Source organism: Cephus cinctus, unplaced genomic scaffold (assembly GCF_000341935.2).
Source record: "Cephus cinctus unplaced genomic scaffold, Ccin1 Ccin1_scaffold0204, whole genome shotgun sequence".
NCBI lineage: Eukaryota > Metazoa > Arthropoda > Insecta > Hymenoptera > Cephidae > Cephus > Cephus cinctus.
Window position 1 is genome coordinate 700,373 of NW_014332923.1, and position 22,520 is coordinate 722,892.

The 22,520-nt window shown below is 36.3% G+C and overlaps 2 protein-coding genes across 13 annotated transcripts in view; one reads left to right on the forward strand and one right to left on the reverse strand.

Moving 5' to 3' along the window:
- The first annotated feature begins 832 nt into the window (after positions 1-832).
- LOC107264958 (regulator of microtubule dynamics protein 1) lies at positions 833-4,534 on the forward strand. Of its 4 annotated transcripts, XR_001537081.2 has the most exons (7): positions 833-1,048; positions 1,136-1,359; positions 1,436-1,633; positions 1,727-1,975; positions 2,060-2,432; positions 2,545-2,599; positions 4,047-4,534. XR_001537081.2 is itself a non-coding variant. In XM_015733807.2 (6 exons), the coding sequence occupies exons 2-5, from the start codon at positions 1,270-1,272 to the stop codon at positions 2,405-2,407; spliced, it is 885 nt and encodes a 294-aa protein (XP_015589293.1). In that variant the 5' UTR covers positions 835-1,048; positions 1,136-1,269; the 3' UTR covers positions 2,408-2,432; positions 2,545-4,534. The 4 variants fall into 4 exon arrangements, 3 of the variants coding, with proteins under 3 accessions (XP_015589293.1, XP_015589294.1, XP_015589295.1); XM_015733807.2 differs by having other exon boundaries at positions 835-1,048; positions 2,545-4,534; XM_015733808.2 differs by having other exon boundaries at positions 835-1,048; positions 1,180-1,359; positions 2,545-4,534.
- A 5,822-nt stretch (positions 4,535-10,356) lies between these two features.
- Positions 10,357-22,520, reverse strand: part of LOC107264923 (protein Wnt-2) — a 52,360-nt gene continuing 40,196 nt past the window's right edge. For 8 of the 9 annotated variants that reach the window (XM_015733730.2, XM_025082146.1, XM_015733726.2 and 5 more), the window contains 6 exons: positions 13,645-13,759; positions 13,493-13,564; positions 13,208-13,295; positions 12,060-12,239; positions 11,405-11,723; positions 10,357-11,286 (listed from right to left, as the gene is read on the reverse strand). In XM_015733730.2, the coding sequence (XP_015589216.1) occupies positions 11,135-11,286; positions 11,405-11,723; positions 12,060-12,239; positions 13,208-13,295; positions 13,493-13,564; positions 13,645-13,759 (926 nt within the window). In that variant the 3' untranslated portion in view covers positions 10,357-11,134. The remainder of the gene's footprint in view (positions 11,287-11,404; positions 11,724-12,059; positions 12,240-13,207; positions 13,296-13,492; positions 13,565-13,644; positions 13,760-22,520) is intronic. The other variant, XM_025082148.1, reaches the window with a different exon arrangement.

The window sequence follows — 22,520 nt, forward strand, 5'->3', positions numbered from 1 at the left end:
TCATAGATATTTATCTATGATATTTCAAAATTTCTCTTTGAACTGTTCTCGATCGTTTCATTTACCAACGAATTTCGCCATTCATTTTTTAATGTTCATTTTCGGCATGATAAGAGGTAAAGAGTGAAAACCAATATTTCTATGCATTTTTTATAACTTTGAAATTTATTTGAATATACACATTTGTTTGCGCATTACGTCCATACAAACGTTTAGGGTTCGGTTGGACAGTGTATCCAATTAATTTATTTATTTTATTACAATAAAGGCATAAACAACGACAACCTGCGGGTCATAGATATTTATCTATGATATTTCAAAATTTCTCTTTGAACTGTTCTCGGTCGTTTCATTTACCAACGAATTTCGCCATTCATTTTTTAATGTTCATTTTCGGCATGATAAGAGATAAAGAGTGAAAACCAATATTTCTATGCATTTTTTATAACTTTGAAATTTATTTGAATATACACATTTGTTTGCGCATTACGTCCATACAAATGTTTAGGGTTCGGTTGGACGGAAGACCTTGCTGTTCCGCCTGTTTGTCAAGAACGGTTTGTGAGGGGCGGCAACTTTTTCCCCACCACCGAGCAATCCATTCATTTTCGCTGACTGCAATACCGGCTGGAACGATGATCATGACCCGAGCGGCTACTCGAAATCTGTAACATTGACAGAGGCGATGATCACGAAATCCTACTCCCGGACTCACCGCTACGATTTAGCGCCATGCTTTTGGTATCGACTAAAACCGGAGCGTTGTACATCTCCCCATTCATCTCTGCCGGAGCGTTTTACATCTCCCCACTCATCTCTGTAATGTCAGACAATGCTAGGTAGTGAGATATATTCATTGCTGTATAGGTTGGGTGAAGAATAGGCATCAATAGGCGTTTAGTGTAGTCATCATTGACAGTTGTGTTGACAGTAATGTTATTATTTAAATATGAGATCTATCCAGGTCTATCAGCATAATGTATTTTACATTTTACATGTATAAAATAACTTAGCAGTGAATATTAGAATATTATTGCACTTTTTAAAGGTCAGTATAACCCTTGTAAAGTAAAAATATTACTGAGCTTAAACACCTGATATACATATAATAAACTTGAGTACGTATTTAATAAAGGGAAATAAACGAGATACATAATCAGCGTGTATATTATAAAATAGATTATCTATGCAGAATTGACTTGCTATGCATAAGCTGAGCAAAACACCCTCTTGAAGATATAGCCTGAGATCGTTTATCATATTGACAAAATGATATTTCAAAGATTTGTGCATTTCATAAGCAATAGAAGAATTGCACAGAAGGCAATTGCCTACAGTGTTAACAAAAGTTCACGTCAGGTATTAATACGATTGCATAGATTAGTATATTTTATAGATCTACAGTATTTAAAAATTTATTTTGTTTATCTGTTAGTTTTGTACTATAGAAAATTGGCCAAAAAGGCTATTCCTGATTTCACAATTTAGTGCTATGAGTATTTGGGGACTCATTAAGAAAGATCCGAATGAAAACACTATAATAACAGCGAAAGAGGTACTTTTAGCAAAAGCAGATGCCTTGTTTGATCAAGGAGAATATAATAAAATTTATGAACTGTTAAATAATTACAGAGTAAGTTCCAGTTCAATGATTACAAATAGTTTATTTACAGGTATTGTAAATAGATTCTGTTTTTTAATATTTGTTTGATATTTTGATTTATAGGATAATAGAGATGTTGAGATTTTGTGGCGATTATCTCGAGCACTTTATAAAATGTCCAAGACAGCCAGCGAAGTCGAAGCCAAGAAAATGATTTACGAAAGTTATGATTTAATTTCAACAGCTCTTAGTATTCAAGAAGACCATTATGCTGTACATAAATGGATGTCTGTTCTTTTGGATAGTAAAAGTAATTATGAAGGCATGAAAGCTAGAATAGGACAATTATACAATGTCAAATCGCATATGTTAGTAAGTATTAAGTCTGCTGAATGTTTATTATTGCTTTTTCTTTCAATATTCTATATGTGATCAAAACTTCACTTAATGTTACAGAGAGCATTGGAATTAAATCCAACGGATGCTACTACTCTGCATATGCTTGGATGTTGGTGTTATCATATAGCTGATCTAGCCTGGTATCAAAGAAAAATTGCAGCAGTTATTTTTGGAGAACCACCATCATGCACATACGAAGAAGCCCTAGAATATTTTGAAAAAGCGGAGAAAGAAGACCCAATGTTCTATATCGATAATCTTTTATTCCTTGGAAAAACATATTTAAAACTGAACAGAAAAGAGGAGGCACTAAAGTACCTGATAATGGCATCTGAATATCCAGTCAAAAATGATTATGATCACAATGCTAAGCAAGAGGCATTAAAACTTCTTGCTAAAATGTAATAAAATTAAATCTACATGGTTCACGGTGAGAATATTACTGAATAACAAGATGTTTTATAGTTTACCTACTTTATTTTTATTTGTTTGAAATATTGTTATAATTGTTTACAAATTAAGCAAACTTTGTTCTTTTACAGAGCTTACGGAACCTTTTATTATCGTATCACTAATATGCTAGACAGTGAGTATAAGGTACAGTATTTTCACGTAAAAATACGATTCCTTACTAGGTCGTTAAATGTTATTTCCTTTTTGGAGGTTCTTGATATATGTGTAACGTGATTTATCTTAGATGGCAGTTAATAATAACTATAAGCGGTGCACTTATAGCAATCACATGGTAGAAGTAAGGCCATAAAAATGGTCCTGAGTATGTTAGGTCACACCTATCAAAAATACGTTGACAGTGCATTTAAAATATTTTTAAGCTAACAATTTAATGATCAATGCCTTCACTTTCTATTGTGCTTTTTTGTTTATTCTGCTTGTGCTCTTGTCTCAATGGTACTGCTCGTACGTTATTTGATCGTTCTTCGTTACGAGGACGCAGACGTACTCATCTACTTGCCTCAACTAAATTTTCTTCAGGTCGCCTTAGATTCGAGAACAGTATATAAAATATTTCAAAATTGAACCAGTCTCGAATAAAAAATTCTTCTGGAGGTACACACATGTTTCCTATTTGTATAAAACAAATACTTCCAACTAATTATTACATTCATACGTGGAATATAGGAAATCACAATGCTAATGGTTTTCCTCATATTTGAAATAAATATATATTCTGTGACTTAGCAATACCTGCTATATGTAATAAATTCGATAGGATAATTACGAAAACCGTAAGTTCAGTAGTTGATACCGATTAAGAATTTCAAGAAAAAAAAATGTTCAATTTATTTGCTGGTTTTGTTGATGTACTTATCATGGAACATACCTTTATTGTCTTTGCTGCTTCACTCACAAACAACTAACTGACGTTAAGACAACCCTTTCTTGTTTTACATAACGAAGGTCTAAACGTAAATGTCCCAAGCATTTATACATAACTAAAAATCCAGCCCCGATTAGTTTTATACAATACGAGCCCCAATAACTTAAGTCATTCCAATAAATCAAGAAATTCGATAAAGCTCTGCGATACGTTCTGAATGACCACTCGGGCCACTGTTCTTTTTCTTATGTCAGTAGCAGAATAAAGGGTAGTAGAGGACTTCGAACGATATCAATTGTTAGCAAACAAAAGGGTTCCCCTTAGAAAAATTGTTCAGTGGTAACAATATTTTGCCAAAGGTAATGAATGGTTTTTCATTGATTTACCACACATTACCATTGACAAAATAAGACATTTGAATTGATATGATCGGCTTCATGTAACGCACTACACTTTACTGTGCGTTAACTCTGAAATGCGTATGCAACCATAGATATCGTGAAAACGGACTGATACTGATGAACAGAGAGTACCATTTAGAAAAGACCATTCATACCACTCTTTCCTTTTAAACCCCTAATGCGAGAAGGGAGGGTTTTCGAAGCAGTAGAAGCAACTAGGAACCTTATGCAGGTAGTAGGAACTTAACTAATTCCCAGTTCCAACTTTTTAACTTTCGGGAGCGTGTACTTTATACTTGTTCAGCCTGTCAGTTTCGATGTGCCACCTTTTTATGAGTTGCAATACATCAAAAACCTCTGAATCCGGAATTGTTATCCAGCAGTCACCGTAAATAATTTTAAATAACTATATTATATCTGCGGTTATTAGTTTCGGTTGTGTTATGAATTATAAAAGGCAGCAAAACAATCTATTTAACTATTTAAGAAATATAAAGTAAGCGTCCGAAACGATGAATTCATAACACAGGGCTAAGGTATATACTGCACAATCCTCTGTAATGAAATATGAGTCATGAAAGAAAATGTCATTGGCACTCGTCGCTTGGGGAAACCTGGGTAAAGTTTTAAACATAAGAGACCAACGTTTGTTTTTTAAAGGGTTATTCATATATGTTAAAAATATTTGAAATAGTTTATAAAATTAATTTTTTTACCAAGTTTATATGAATTTATATTTTATACAGATCTTATATTTCATGAACGATGTTTTAAATATATTATTAAAGAGCACTATTTACGAATAAAGTATATTTAAAATAATGAAAATCAATAAAAAGTTATATAAAGTCTACTCCTATAGTTCAAATTATTCGAATCACGAATGCCAGTAAATATTGAACATTTCTTAACTCAGTAGAAATAGATATATATTACAATAAAAAATAAAAGTTTAAATATTCTTTAAAAAATACAATATATTTTCAATAAACATTCACAAAAAAAAATAATGTACACATTTTTTTCATCACTCAATTATCTGTCTACTTCGTCACAGTCTTCGTCATTCAAGTGCAAAGATTTATTTAACATGAAATGAATCGGAACCCCCATATTATCATTTTCGCCTCTGAGTTGTTCAATCAATTCATCTTCATTGTTTTCGAAATCAAAATTATTCAACACGGGTACATCGGCATTCCTGTAATAAGGATCTAATAATCCTTCATGTTCCTGTTGTGATGGATCCCTCACACGTGATGATTCTTGCCGAAATTGTGGATATTCCGGAAACGTCGGATACTGCAGTTGGAGTGGATTCTCTACAAGAACCGGATACAAGCCTGCTTGTATCATGACTGCTGGTGGCAATGGTGGTGGCATTCTCATGTTATAAGGAGGAACATTTGGTGGACAATGAAAATGATCACGTACTCTTGCATTATTCAGCCCTAGACGTCTACAGATGTGCAATAGGCTTGCAAGAAAACGCAATGGACGTGACGCTGCATCCCAGTGCATTTCCTGATTTTCCATTGGCTCAACGAGTTCTAAATTTGGAAGACGCATTGCGATTATCGATTATTTGAGCGCAGATATCTATAAAAACAACAAATATTTATTCTAGTACAATCAATAATGTTTAATTGATAAATTGATTTCTATGAATTAAATTTTGTATTTAGTTAAGTTTTTTGTATTAGCTTGCTATATACACTTTGGTAGGAGAGCACTTACCAGTTTGCCGAAGCTTGAAAAGTTGATTAGAATATCCAAGTTAACAAAATGTACGAATATTGAACTGAAGAACGAAATTATATTTTGTAATACTTGTAGCCCTTGGTCTGGAAACACCCTGTGAAGAGTGTCTTTGATAATGTTATACCAACTGTCTCGATTGAACTGTGCAGATTGTAGAAAATCAACAGCCTTTTATACCTACTTTATAGCCTATAATATTCGGTCCGTTATAACAACTCTTACTAGGTACATTGTCGTCTGGGAGGTAGTTGACCCAATTATTATCTATATTTATGATTTTAATTACTTCGGTAGAAAAATTTCTTTGAAAATGTCACTGAAACTCTGAAAAATTTTAGTTAAACGCTTTTATCATAACATGATTAAGTAGTTTTCAGAGAAATTCTCTACTTTTCACAATATGCATTTTCTTTGGGGGGGGAATCCTACGTTTTTGACTTTTCAGATACTTTTTAAGAACTTGTGAGAATCATTCTCAAATTCCTTACACATTCCGACAAAAATGACGAATTTTTCTATTTAATGAGAGTGATATTAAAAAAACAATACTTGATTTGATCAAAATATTTTTATTTAAGAAAATATTTGATTAATTTATTCATAATCAATTAATCATTTTCGCAAATATAAACAAATTTCACATGTTTACACAGTGTATTTCCCTATAATCTGAATTAAATTAACACAATTTTCGTATAGGTGAATTTCTTTATATAGTAGCAATTGGAAACTCTTGTAACAATCAGGAATGCGAAAAATCGCAGAAGGGTACGAATAATTAATTGCGCTCCCTTAATCGCATAATTTAAAAATGGCCATTATAGCATGACTTTATCCATTAACTGCGAACATATAAATTTACAGAATTTTAAAATAAACAAAAATAATTTTCATTGTTCCGTACAGATATTTTTTTATACAGCTACTGACCTAATATTCAAAAGTAATTTTTTATTAGTAATATTGCTAATGAATGTATAAAATTGCCGGATTCTTGAATAAAATGAATATCGCTGGTATTGGAATAGATATATGATGTCAAAAACACAAAAGTACTTAATGTAATATAAAATAACAAATAATTTATTAACAAAACATATATACATATTAACAGAAATTGTATATACATTAATATCCATCATCATTGTTCAAAATATTATTTAAATATCGGATGATACTCGACATATCAATATCATCTTTTTTCTCCAAAAATCTCTTTTCATTATCTAATGTTTCTTGTTCTTCTTTAGAAGATTCTTTATCGTCCTCTGAAAACTCTTCTGACGTCTCATCATCTTGCTCCGAATCTTCATATACGAATTCGTATCTCGCTATCTCATTTAGCAGCACCTGTGATTGGAGATACCGCCACATATAAGGCAAACAATCCATGGGATAGACTGCAGGATCGAAGATAATCTTTCTATATAAAAATGATTCTGGCGCACTGACCATTACTGACGTCATCGTGAAGTAAAACAGAAATGATTTCAATAGGATATATCTGTAAACACACAAAAAGTCTCTTAGTATATTGAACAAGAATTATAATAGAATAATTTTAATTAATTGAAACAAATTATTTCAATCAACCAGATAATTTTCATTAATATGACAATTTTTCATTTGCTTTCATATATGTTTTATAAATTTGTGAAGAAAATATATTTACAATGTTCAAGTTGTGGAGCTATAGAGTTTACTGTCAATCTGTTGGTATCCAAGAAGCTGACGGGTGAAGATCGTAATGAGTGCTTGGATAGCCTCTAAGGTGCTGCTGGGCGTAATGCCTAAGTCAGACTGTGCTGGTAACAAAAATCAATCACCTTATATACCTTTTTCATTTGTCAAAATTTTCGAACCTTCGTAACGCTTCACTGGTAGAAATTGACTGGGTTTGGTTTATGACAGCCTGTGGTACACATATATAATGAACATTATTTATGAATGGTACGAATATAATCAGGGGCTTGTATACTACTTATATGGAATATTTAAAGCTAAAGAGGAATCAAAGTACTTGAACAAAAATTAGGTAATCATTATACTTTTTCTGTGTGATAAAATGTCACAAATTAACAATCTGCAATGATCAACAATTTTTCGTTTTGTTATAGGTTCAAAAAAAATAATAGAAAAAAATATATTAAAAGTTTCAGGCATTGTTATGGCATACGTCACATTGTAAGACGCACCACTCCCATTTGATTAGGGATACCCATATGTAATGTCATTTTTTTTTAAAAATTAATGAACAAATCGAAAAAGTGACATTACTTATGGGTACCCCTAATAAATAGCAAGAATTCCGCCATCGGAACCTATATATGTCCAGGCTACTGTAACGATCCCATTTGTCACTATTTGACTCATCCAACATACCAGCCAACAATAACTTCTGCCAATATTACTTGAATCTATCCACTATCAAATTGCAAAGATTCTTCTAAATAAAACCTTTGCGCTCTCATGAATTCTTTATCGCAAAAGGAATTAGAAATGGAAAACTTTCCTACGGGATTATAACACTTTGGGCAATGAATGGTTTGTTGTTCACTTATTACTATAGTTTACCTACAAATAAAATGTATTTTAGAGCCATACTTCAAAGACCTTCAAGAAAGTCCCCTACACCTCACATTTGACTCTTGGATTAACATAGTTATATATTGCTGATATATTTTCCCAAAGCGCCATTGGTAATGGTAATAAATTTACTAAGGAGTGCTTAAACAAAATTATATCTTTGCGGTTGTAATTCTTTTTGGCATTGATATCTTGCCGGGTAGCTATTGGATTTCGAACGCAAAGAATTAATATGCTGCATATCATCACAGCTTGTTAAAATTAATGGAATCAAATAATCATATTTCTTTCTTTTTTTCATGAAATGTACATTTGTACAAATACATTATAAACTGTTATCTACATGATAATCTTCTTAAATTAAATCAATCAATGAAATCATGCAAGGTATATATAATAAAATTTGTGATCCATTATGGATAAGAAATAAATATTGAGAAGGGAAACTTTCCCAAATTCGTTGTTCTACATATATGATGTACACTTTGTACAACTGACTTGTTAGATAGTATAAAAATAACGGAAATCGTTCAGTTGCAATGTAATAAAAAAAGAAAGCATACCATCTGAGTTAACCTGATGATTGTTCACCTGGCCAGTTATTGCACCCTTTGAATGGTCAGACCTTTGTCAAGATACACCATAGAATTCTATTGTACAAAGTGAAGAATCCTTACTGAAAATATAACTACGGTAAGTGCCACAAATAAAAACATAATTCGACCTAAAATTGCAGATGATACAAAAAGACGTCACTGAATAACTTATCGAAGCGACCGTAAGTTTTATGTTAATAATGAAGAATTTCATTTACACTGATTTTTAGTATCCACTTAAATATCTAGACGAATTAAAAATTTTAATTTTGAATACATGTCAGCGTTCATGATTACTTGTCTTGTTAAAATCGATACGATCACGTGTGAAATACTAGCACATCTTTAAAGTTTGTTCTGTTACACAACGCAATGCCTTATAATAAAATTGCATTTTATTTTCTACAATAGAATTCTTGCGAAGGGTTGATTGGCAAATGAATTGATCTTCAGCCTACAAGAAATTCTCTTGTTTTCTTGAATCGGTAGTACCTATAATAAATACTGTAAACTAGGGACCCTTAAATAGCTACCATTACACGGATAACAATAGCCGTAACGAGTTGTATACCTGGCGTATTTCTTGTACGAAGCACATTGGTATATAAGGAGACTGGTTTCCAATATGGACACAGTGATTCCAAAATTTTCGAACAAGTCTGACTCATCGTCCATGAGTAAATACCAACCAAAACGTTACTTCCTGTATTTAAAAATTATTTGTGAAAACTATTTGGTTTTGAGAAGGAAATCAGGCTTTTGTACTCCGTCATAAACTTGTGAGTATAATTCTTGATTCCGTTAAAGACATTCCAAAATAGAAAATTTATTTTGAATCGATATAATTTAATAAGTCAATTAGTTAATTAGTCATTTTATTCTTGCGAAGTTATTTATTAATATAATAAATCTTTACTTTTCTCTGATCCATACAGATACGTATAACAGTAAAAAACTTAGTGCGTGCAATGGCTGCATCATGTCCGAATTTAACGGAAGCAATGCATTATCGTTGGCGACCTCTGCACCCAAACGCTCGTTCAGAACAATTGATGAATAATATTTGTAATTGTGGACTTGCACGTGATCCGTTTGTGGCACGGGAAATCAATTGCCCGCAATGTAATCACCCACGTCACAGAATAAATTCAAACCCTGAATCTTCAGAATTACATACAGCCAATCCAAATTTACAAATAGTGCCAGCACGTCAGCTTCATGAAGATCAGGTACACGTGGACGTTAATCTTAGAAACGTAGAAACTGATTCAGAGCACAACTCTGAAGATGAGACATTCGAAGAATCTGATGACGAGAGGAGACATGAATTTGGTCCAAATAACATTATTTGGGTACTAAATAATATGTTAGATGAGGATGAGAATGAGGAAGAAGTCGAGGAAATTGATAGATAAATTTTTAGTATTAATGTAAAGATTTATATAAAAGCTAGCTTTATAATTATAATCTAAATCTTTTGTAAATAAATTTTTATATAAAAAGTTCGTCTTTATGGTATAACTATGTCATTTAATTATTTTTTTCATTCTTTTAAAAATACTAAAATCGTTGGAAAGAGATTTGTGTTACAGAAGGATAAATGGATACTTTTTGAATTCAGTTTGTGCGTGACGGATTATTAATAAATTTGTATAGCTAGATATACTTGTCTTCTTTACAATATGGTTTATTAGTCGGCGAAGAAAACTTACATCTCTTTACTTCTATGAGTATAATTTATCTGGACTTTTAATAAATAATAATTTACGTAGTACACCTATAAAACACTGGGGAGGTGAGAGTGAGAGAAAGTATTTGAAATATCGTCACCGATAATAATCAATGCCTAATCACTAATCACTAACCTTAAACGGATATGTCATTAAAATCATTACATTATTACTGTACAGTCTAATGTCATGTTAATCTACGGTCACAGATTAAAGTGTCTTCATTTTTAAAATACATAGCCGTACGGTACATCGAATAGTTAAAATATTAGAATCAATCGTACAGATGTTTACGACAATGATTCGCAACGGACCGATAAATTTTTATAAAATTATAATTAACGCATGTAACATTGAAAGATGCAATGGAAGTATCGCACAAAGATCAACTTGCACTGAATATCATATAATGTAATTGTTTGCGAAACATATCAAGTCGTGAAAAATCTCATTAATTTTGTTTTGAGCGCGAATTTTAATGTCACCTAAAACATCGAATACGCATTAGAAATCAAACTTTCTTTGTCATTTTTTCATTATTTTTGAACACCTGACGCATAGTGTTCATAATGACAAAGAAAAATGGTCAAAGTCGGTGTTAATCGTGCCTTCTTCGTGAGCAGTACGAAAAAACGAGGGTACTATATTTTTAATAATTTTCCATTCGTAAATGTCACGTATTACTAATCAATTGTAACCTTCGGCTTATGCTAACGTTTTTACTTGCACGTGTATTCTTCCGAGCGTTCAGTACAAATGTCACAGGAGACATTACAGCACCAGTGAAATTTACATCTGCACTGCCACGTTCTTGTAAATTGATGGGTGTTGTATCCCCTGCCACAACACATGAGATCGCATCCGTCTGTTCCTTAATAAAGAAAAAAAATTTCAAAAGCGTATTAATTACCGTTTCCCTCATAAAATGAATGATGAAAACATTACAGAACATTAGATCACATCGATCATTCACTTTCTCTCAAGCTTACCTCTGCTAGTACGATTGCAAGATCTTCCCTGCGTGCCAAGGCTGCCCTGAGCCAAATCGGGCTCGCAGTAATTGGGAGAGGGTTGTAGAAAAACCAGTTCGCTCCTTTTGGGGATCCTCTTCTGGACCATTCCTGGTCCACCACTGACCTTGGTCCTTTTCAGAACCAAGTGCGGCCTTCTAGGCTTACTCGACTTCTTCGAAGGTCTTCGATCACTTCGCGATTTCGTTGGCTCGTTAGTTTTACCCTGAGTCTTTGCGTCATTTCCTAAAATTGGCATGACCTCCGCGGACGAGGAGTGTACCAGCATCTCTGAGCTCTGTTACGAGAAGAACAGAATTATCCAGTGCATGATAATATATTAAACCAGTAGATCGTCATTAGACGAGAAATTTGTCTTGACGTTTGCAATATGACGATCCGAGAAGTCAGGAAATTGCGCCATAGTTAATTACAGCGAAAGGAGAAGAGCTAGAACGTCGCCTTGCATGCAATACTTGATGAGTTCCGAGTACTCTAGCGATATTCACAAAAAGATTCACAGCACGCTCTCGTTCCATAAGGAACCTTATATACACGTACAGATAGGTAGGTAGGTACGCGGATACATTGCGAAAGGGAAATTTGCAATGGCAGAATGATAAACTGTCGTCACCTGGACCGTAGGTGGAGGAGGCGGCGTAATGGCTATAATCGGCCTTGCCCTGTAGTATTTTTTCATAAGTGCATCGCCAATTTGACGAAAACTTGGCAGGGTTCGCCAGCAGGTCTTGACTGTGCAGGAACCAGAAACTCCATGACACTTGCACTCAGTGTGAAGTAAGGCTTTGACGATCTATAACCCAAGAAAAGTTCATGTATTATTTTTCAGTTTTAAAGGAACCTTAAGTCTAAGCACTTAGTACTTAATCCAGATGTCATAATATGGAACCACTAAAATTAAGGTAGTTATTCGTATCTATAACGGTGGGCCATTCAATTTTTATTGCTAGGTATAATAAAATTCATCAGCAGAAGCTACAGGACTTTCCCCAATTAAAAAGGGCCACTGTATACCTGGCCAAACTTAATTAGTTCCATAGTCATTTCCCGTGAACACCCGTTAGATTTATTCCTATACGTATTTATCGGTTCCTTCGTCTTCTTGTTTACCTGACTCTCTAAAATCCAATACCACCCAATCCCATGCCAATAACCACTTCAAACCAGTGACGTACGTCCGGCAATCAACTAACGGCAGAGACGATACCGGCGACATTGTCTCGGAGCAATGATTGGCTCTTGGTTATTGGACAATAAATCAGTATTGATAGCGTCTGCATGTTCTCAGACGTGACTGAGTAAGAGATATACCGCCGAGGAGTACACATAACCTCATTATTAATATTACTATCTTGTTAGGTTACAGCTTGCTTTTACGCCTTCGTTATACGGATGTGCGCGTAGCTTTAGTCGGACGAATATCTACATGTCGATTTGTTTATTAGGGTTCATTGTAATTTAAACAAATGCACTGCACTGCTCATGCAAGTACCCGCAATGAAATATTACGCTGATCTTGATGATCGAGCATTATTAAAGAACCTGTCGAGCATATTCATAGGTGGCAGCAGTATCGTTACCTGTTATTAGCGAAAGATATCGATTTACATTATCATTAAAGGAACTAACGTAAGTCCACACTGGGTAATCTGTATCGATAATTCACAACTAAAATGTAGATTCTAGACTGACTGTTATAATTGTGAGTCTATCTTAACCAAAGTGAAATTATTCCACTCAAGATCATTTATCGAATATTACCTTTCTGCCAGCTTTATTGTTGTGAAGATTCATCAGGCTTCGCGCGTCACCCTCGATTTCCCTTGCATCCAGAAACCTACGCGCGAACCTAACATTAAAAAGTGTACCGTTAAAATGTATTTGAGGTTAGGTAATTTTGCCAAAGTTGCTGAAATATTCATTTATTCTTACAACGCATAGTTTCTTGATGATAAAATAAATTGATGATTTTACTATGAAATACGATACAAAATGAAGACGAGTATGATAATAAAACGCAAACTATTGAATGCTGAAACTAATTACCTCATCCCATAGGTGACGTCAGCGCTGCAGCCTCCCCATTCCCAGCCATTAGGAGGAACATCCTTTCTCGTTCTGAAACATCATCGAGAGGTAATGAAATTTTAATCACTAAAATCTCATATAAAATTCTATAAGAAAATAGAATAATTTACCTCACAGCAGGTTCGCAACCGCAAGCAGTGATATTTCCACGACTGCAAGCTGCTGTAACAGCATACGTAACACCGGCGGAGCTTATGGCATATGTGAAAGCAGCCTCCCTACTTCCTGAAACGAAGAAACCAAAAATTTTATTTATATCCTTCCGATCATTATTAATAATATTTGCAATCAATGAAATATCCTTCTTCCCTATTTCATTCTCTTTCCGCAAAGGATTTTGATTTAACGAACGAACGTAGTTATACGTATAGAACTCGTGCAGCCTCGCACCGCCAGGCCATTCCTATCATATTAATTTACAGGGTTTCGAGTCCGGGTAAAGCGTGAGCACAATTAATTACCCGCAGAGAGCTTTCAGCTCGTTTGCCGTGCGAGATGAGTTACCGTTCGTTCTCTACTTTTTATTCTTAAACTCCTACGCGAAACTGTCCCATCCGCTTGATCCGCATTTCTCCAGAACCAGCCTCGGCAGCCATCAACATCGCCAACATTAATTCGAACGTCAAGATCGTTTCACTGTCCGCCATGACTACGTGAGTCAAGACAGGAAATAACCCGGTACAAACGAAAACTAAAGTTCAAGTAGAGAACCGACGTGAGAACGAACATACACCGCAAGTGCACACAGTGTCTACCGGGTGACTCAAGAGTAAGAATATCATCTGAGATAGGTAATATAACGAAGATAAAAATTTTTCAGATAATTAAGTAAAACAAAATGGAAGAACGCAGAGGACAAGTATATCATCATGGCGGGAAAATGGTAATTTCTACAACTCATCGGGCATGAGGACATTCTAACCTCGAAGAATCTCGTGCATCGCAACTGTCATTGCTAAACGGACTGATAAAATACATCGCGTGCATCGTTCCGACGTCCTACACAAGACTTCTTACCGGCAGCCACAGTACGTACTTTTTACTACTTTTTAGTAGTTTTAATATCTCCGCCATTTATACACGGATAACGTTCACGCCCCTTATGATATCACGGGCTCCGTAATACCGCGTCGCAGCCCAACCAAGATCAATATCGATGATCGGATCATTGATTTATAAGACACTTCAAGATTGGTATCTCATGCTCGTCTACCCGTCTGTCGCGATCCAGCCAATTTATGTAGCACGCGACGTTCTGCATTCGCTACGCGGCTTCTGGTTATGCCGGTGCCACTGGGACGTCTTCAAATGCATTTTTTTTTCAAATTGACGTCGCATTATGCTACTATGGTGCGAAGCTACTTGTAAACGCATACCTATATATATGTACTGCATTCTACTGCAACACGCATACTGCGCATTTCTGACTCATACGTATTTCTTACAAATATCCTATAATGAGATATACAATTTATACTTTAGACGAACGACGAGTTATGCTATAGGGTGTTACAGAAAAAAACAACTTTGGCTGTATTAAGTATTATGAAGAACGTCGGGGTTGGATTCTGGCCCGAGTTATTCTGTCGGACTTGGATAACCCAAGAGGTCACTCTGGAAAGGAAGATGGCGGATTTTATAGGTAGTTACATACAGAAGATTCCATTGGACTCCTCCAGTTCATGCATTTAAAGAAAAATTCGGGATAATTAACGTCGTCCGTACATGTAAGCTGTATAGGTATGTCTACAGACGTCGTGGTAAGGCATTGGTGAATGAGATAAAAAAAGGAGAAATAAGAAGAAGGAAACAGAGAGGATAAATTTATAACGCACGTTTATGTCAAAAGTACGGGGCCGCGTACATCTATTTACTGTCAGAAGACAGTTACTGGGAAAATTTATCGTTTCGTTGGTGGGCACTCCACGCCAATGGGTAGAGCTTTCCATAAATTCATTTCAGCTGTAAATTGCAAGCGTTATTGAAGTCCTGCTAAATGAGAACCGCTTCCATATTAGGCTTGCTGTACGATCTCAAAGCGGTGCGATACGTTAAGCCTCAGATTTTAGACTCATTCGCAAGTACTGAGCTTTCCCTAATGACCCCAGCTGCCAGCTGCTTTCGGTGGAAATATTCATATTCATATGTATAAAAAAGTAAAGTAAAATTTCTACGTATAAATCATTGTACATATGCACGACGAAGACCTTGCAAATAGAAATAGGATCAACGTAACAAATATTCTTCATAGATAACATAGCCGGGACAAATTTTCCACAGTAAAGTCGTATAATAACTCCACTGTTTAGCTAAGGGGCAATGGGTACCAAAAAAAGACATAACCTAAAACAAAAGAATATCGCGAATGCGCGTAACAGTTTCCACGTGTCCATTTTTCATACGCGTGATACGAATTGTAAATCTTGCTCGAGAGATGCAACGCGATGAGAGGAGAGACTGGCAAAACCGCAGTACCCACTCTCGGTAAATCAACACTAAGCCCACGTTCTTTCTTTTTTCAGTGGTTCTCAATATCTGTAACGAGCTTCGATGGGTATTAGATATCCTGTGACTAGTTGGATCTGTTTAATCTAGTATTATGAGGTATGACAGTATACCGTCTGGGATGCAGAATGAAATTTTCTTATGTTGATACAGGACAGTTGGAAGATATAATTATCAGGCGCTGAGGCAATGGCGTTGCATAGAGTTAATTCTAGACTTTATGCGAAAAGACAATGCAATGTCTGCGTTTATGCAATATTAAATACGATTCCTTGATGAAACAGAAAAGCTAAATAAATACCGTAATAGGAGTAAGGGGTGAATAATTTTTTATTACAGGGAAAAATGATCCCGTGCAAGTAATGTAATTAATAGTATTAATACGAGTAAAACTGGTGAACGATAAGAAGGATTGCTCTAGCTTCGTTCGAAAGCTGTTCCGTGATCGAAATAACGCGTGAAACAAGGGAGAGAACCAAAAAAGGAGTGGATGGTTTTCGTTCGCAATCAATCCGACAACGGATTGCCTTTTAATTTATATCATCGCGTCTTAAGTGACTCATTTAATGGGCTTTGAAATTTATAAGCCACCGCATCGTGTATGTGGGCGATTATTTATGGTGATTGGTCGAAATGCTCAAATTCAATAATGAATTTGATTTCGACACATTGCCTGTACCGGCGAGCTTTCGCCAATCAGGTATTGATTAGTAAATTTATGTAACAGGTGTCGGTGATTAAAAACGATCGCTATCTCGAAATAACTGTATTGAATGAAATCGGTCGGAAATCGTATAAGCATATCGGAGCCATAATTATTTATATTAATTATCATGAGTTATTCGAGCATTATAAAAAGAAAATCATCATCGACTCTCAAATTAGTTGGTTGCCACATGTTCATTTTATGGATAAATTTCAAAATAATTTGAATTCCACAGATTCTCCAATGATCTCACGTATACTTGTATATACTATATATATAGTATACCAAAAATTGATAGCGGTAATTCAATGGAAGGATACGTCACATTTCTTCCACCTACAATATTGTCTGTCGGCGGCCATCTTTTACCCAACGTTGTTATTATATACACCCGACAATTTTATGTTTTGTAAGCGACCTTATTAAAAGTAACGAGCACGATCGTATCGTGCGCCGTAATAAAATATTCCGCTCAGATCTGAGCGCGAGTGTAATTTCGCGTTAAAGCAGCCTAGAACAAAATATGCACACCGGACGGTCTGCAGGAACGTTGAAACTCGAGGCGTAACGTTTCACGAAGTTTTTGTAAATAGAGCAAAAAATATTTTTAAAGGTTTCGCAATCTATTGTACCACAATAACAAGACAGAATAAAGAAGAAGAGCTGTTTCGCCACGCCTGGTTATTTCCAACGTCAAACTTATAATTAACCACAGATCATTTTACGAGTTTTCATTTCGTTCTTAATTCCTAGTGGTTGCCCACGAAGGAACCTCCCACCGATCCTCCGCCTTTAGATACGGTCCTAGGGCTGCCTTGTTCTCCAAGATGAAACTTCTCCGTGACAAAAAGTTAAATGCACCAAGTTCCTCGGTAGCTAGACGTAATTATAGATTTGTGTAAAAAACGATAAAACAAGGAAACAGGATCTGCGTCTGCGTCGTTGATCTGTATTTTTGAAATTTACAGACCGCTTTATATTTCACGATATTCTCGTGCACTGTCATACTGTATATTGCTATGACCAAGAAAGGCACTTACGAAATCGAGATTTATCTGAGCCAACTTTAGCTTCGGGTTAAATAGTCACTCTCTGGTATCAACATTAGTCAGTGACTATCTGCTAGCAGTTAGTTTTCAACGGTCCGCTAGACTTTATCTATACAGTAAACAATAGGTATACGCAGATATTATATACGGAACAGGTACCTTTGCGAGGTCATTGAACAATCGTTATATTCTCACAGTCACGGTAAATCGAGCTGAAGGATTAATGTTCCTCGATACAAGATTTACCAGTTACGAATAGTCACTGAAACATGGTAGCACTAGCCCCGTACCTTAATTTCCAACATAATAGCCTATCAAGATTTTCCATATAAAGCTAAGCTACCTTGGATAAGTATAACAGATACAGAAAATCTTTAGAATGACAGAACAATGAGGGCTGGATTGGTCCACGTATATAATCATGGAAGGAATCGTTTGATAATTATCCAACCTCTACGAGTCTAACGATTTCCATCATATTGTGTTCCAGCTTAGAACAGGAGAACCCTTAATGACCACGTGGGCTTTTATACGTAGAACAAACACAGGAGACTCTCGGAACTCCGACCGGTAGGATGCTGTCTAATCAATTACAATGAAGAAGATATCTGATTGTAAAATACGAGCTAATCCCAACTAAAAGAAGACGCCACGTCCCGAGCAACCGGGTTATCATTAACGCACTCCACAGGCGTCTAACCTGAATACCATAAAATTCATAAGAGACTCGTACAAGTCTGTCCTGACATGTTCACCCGGTAGATACTGTTACCGACAACAGGTGAATGATAATCAGCTTGGAGTAGGTAAGGCAAGCCCCATTCAACGAGAAGGCACTGACGCTCGCAGACCTGTCATCGGACCTTGGAACTTCTCAAGCAAGTCCTTAACAAGTCTGCAGGACCCTCGCCGCAGCAGCTCGTAATTCAATCTGTTTATCGAGCCGCGTACTTTATCAGGGTCGTTCACGTGATTCTCACAAGTATAACTTGTGCAGGATCAGGATATACATGATGAAAACTCAAGGTGGGCAGCCATTATGACTAATGAATACTAGAAACTACTAAAAATGGTGCTTGTGACAAGGAGTACCTGACAAAATGGTCCATTAGCTGCCTGTTTCCAGAATACGTATACGAGTATCCGACTAATTGATTTCTTAGCGTTTCACGTATACTGCCAACTGAAATGTAATATGTTGATGTATATATACATATATACGTATGGAGTATAGACCCTTCGTAATTTTAAATCCTGTGTGGGTGCAGGAAGAAGGAAACTCAAGTGAGGATTGGTCGGGCAGGCGTTGAAACCTGAGGTTATCTTCGCGAACAAGCATGTCCTGCCACCACGCACAGTGTTTCCATCTTGTATGCTTGTCCGACAAGATCTTTATTTCGCCGTGAGAAAAATTTATCTGTTAACCTCAGCATTACCTTTTACAATGACCGCGTGGGGCCCCGGATCGGCATCTGAGAGGTTAAAGGTGCGTTCACGCCTCGCGTTCTATACTACGAGGTACTGGGAGAATGCGTGGGAGTGTCGATCAAACACCTGTGATACGGTAAGGAAGTATTTTCCATTTTGTGTATTGTTCACGATGACGGAAAAGAAAATATAGGAATTCATTATCGTATCGATACGTGCTGTCGACCATTTTCTATAATGTATAAGGTACTTGATACAACTGAGGTGTACCTGATATATATATACATACACATTATACTTTTTCAATACTATCTTCCTATAATACGTCCTTCGGTCATGAAAGGATCTTCGCCATCATCATTTCCAATCCATCCAGTGTCTCGTTCGTTACGTCTTACCGCGAATCGCGTCGAGGGAAACGTGTGCGTCGCGGCGCGGTATCCGTACAGAGAACGGCTGCATCGCTCGTGGTAAGAAACCTGGCTCATCAGCAATGCCTCGGGGCAGGCGCGGACCTTAACGAGAAGACTCGAAGTAATTAATTGCGCCTGGGCTTCTGTAAATCAAATTAAATGACAGTTCGGTAGCTCCGGACGGACACGTAAGAAATATTTCGAGTTAACTGAAACTGGGTTAAAGGAAGTAGTACCTGAATGTCTTGCGAGCCACCAATGGATATTGATTCCACATATTCTTTTCGTTTGGTCAAGTAGGTATGAACCTTCATTGGGTTATAGAGTTAAAGTTTAAAAAATAAGAGAATTTGACTTCTGTAGCCCGAAGAGAAAGAATGCGAAATACGAGCTGGATGTATTTATATACATGTATATAGGTAATATACAGGAGGTCGTATACGTACAACGGATAATCTGAAATACTCGCATCCTTGTTCGGCTTTGAAAGCGACGCCTTCATGGTCGTGCTTTCGCGTGACTAATAGCTTTAAACCGACGTCCCCCTGCTGTTATTTGTCGAACACCCGTATAGCGCATACAAGAGTGAGCGTTAGGATCATTGACGTGGGTGTGGGCATTCAGGAGTAACTTTTCAATGGCGTGAAAGTAATACGCACGCCTGTCACATATGTATAGGCATACACGGGTAGTGCACATGATAATAATACGTTGTAAAGAATTTAACGCTCGCGTGGCGTCTTTACAATCAGCAATTATGCAAGCTCGCTAATGGGCAATTAGAATTGAGATATTGTAAGACAGAGAATGGCGGGAAAATCGGAAATATTCAAATATGAGTATTGGAGTATTTTGAAAATTTTATACGTTAGCAGCATATCTATAACGTGTCTGTCTTATTATCTATATATTCTCCGTAGTTCACCAATGAACTTGATGGAATGTGCATTCGTTCCAGATTCCATACTATTCGAATTAACATACTACACGTGCAGACATACCTAACCTAACCTAACGCTACGTATACAACTGTATCAGTATCAACGGTCTTTCCCAACAACATTCCTCATAGAATCAAATTATCCATTACAGTGAAAATCGACTAGGCAGCACGTGCGAGCTCGGCATTTCTTTCCTCCTTGTTTCGATCAGATAACGGGACAATTAACCAATTACTATAATTAAGACACATTCATCCACTTAGTATTTGTACAATCCAAGCCGGGTCGTCGAATTTGCATTGGGATCCACTTCGGCACTGATTCACGTCGTTCTTTTTCCGAAGGCCAACCCTTAACGATCTGGGGGGGCTCAATCGATTTCTTCGAATCCATCCGGTTCTTCGAGTTTCGATGAGTCGTTGCACCTTCGAGATTCGACACATTTTCTATAGCGATATACATATATCAGGGAGTACACGCTCACCGACAATATTTATACATTGCTTATACCAATGAACAAGACCCGACATGGATATATCTATATGCAATTCATAATTTCAATTTGAAATTAATAGCTCGATCGTCATTCGACAGGATTGCATCTTCGATCGACGTTCGGCCATACCTCTTTTCTACGCGATACATTCGATTAGTCTAGATGATTGGAAAGATCGATATTTACAGTCCGATGAGGCGTTACCGATTTTCCACGATCGCCAATCGTCTCGGGAATCCTGGCGAACCAATTTATTCGCTATAAACAGAAGTCGCTATAAAGTGCAATTTATATGCAACATTACGTAAGACAGTCGAGCTTTCTAATTAGAAAGAACGTAGAGTCATACAACTGTGGGTAGAGTATAACTTGCGCGGAGCTATAGAATTCTGAATCATATAGGAGAGATTTGAATTAAGTAGGTAGAAGATAGACGGCATGCATACCTGTGATTAATTAATCACACGTTGATTGCTTTGATGTTGATCGTGAACGAGTGTGAGCTTTTCCTCTCTGTTTCTTATCCGTACCATGAATTGCTAATAACCTTTAAACGATTGCCTTTTAATTAATGGATTTAATTGGCGGGAACAGTGATTAAAGTTATCTGACATAATACTGTCAACGTTGTATCGTACATTAGCAATACGAAGAAATATCTGCAAATTATTTTCGAGTGACTTGGTCGTGTCTCGTAATCGATCTCTTTTTTTATATTAAATTAGACAGGTGCGAGGTGTGATATTAAATAATAGTGACTGAAAGCCCAACCGTATGACACATTATGCATTTACACATGTTACGACCGAAACCCACGCACCGACAACAGGGGGTCGTCTAGCATTGAGATCTATGGCACAAACACGTTTACAGTGTCGCTCACATTAAAATTATGATTTATTGTTTCCTCGGAGAGCGCAAAAACGCCAGGGCTGCCATACCAATCGCGCAGAAATACAATCAGATATATACTTAATGCATAGGGTCGATGAGTCAGATAATCGATAGACAGTATGGATATACTAATAGAAAATTAATAGATATTCACAAATAATATATATACTCGAAATGATCAGAAGATTGTTATTTACCGTTGTTGCTGTATCAATCCTATAATAAAGAGACTGCCTCGAAATAAATAGCCATTGGCTTTCTTAATGGCACCGTCTTGTTAGCGATTTTCACAGGGGCACTTTGCTGCCACGGGCTAAAGATAACAGTGATATATTAATTTATTAACTAGTTTATTTATACGGCCTAAGAGGTCTTACAAGAGCCCCTGGGGACCAACTACCGCACGGCTATAACTCAATCTATGGATCTCCGCACTGCCGTTGGCACTTTTCTACGCTAAAGTCTCGCGTAGCGTCTCGTCCATGTTGCCAACTTTCACGCAACGGCTACGACCTGCGCGCACTCTAGCGCTTCGGGGAGTCGAGATTGTATTT

Excerpts from the sequence above, each read along its gene's own strand:
- LOC107264958 (XM_015733807.2), top strand. The coding sequence starts at position 1,270 with ATGATATTTCAAAGATTTGTGCATTTCATAAGCAATAGAAGAATTGCA. Across the intron at positions 1,360-1,435 it reads TTAACAAAAGTTCACGTCAG|TTTTGTACTATAGAAAATTG; the intron begins GTATTAATACGA and ends TTTATCTGTTAG. Across the intron at positions 1,976-2,059 it reads ATGTCAAATCGCATATGTTA|AGAGCATTGGAATTAAATCC; the intron begins GTAAGTATTAAG and ends TTAATGTTACAG.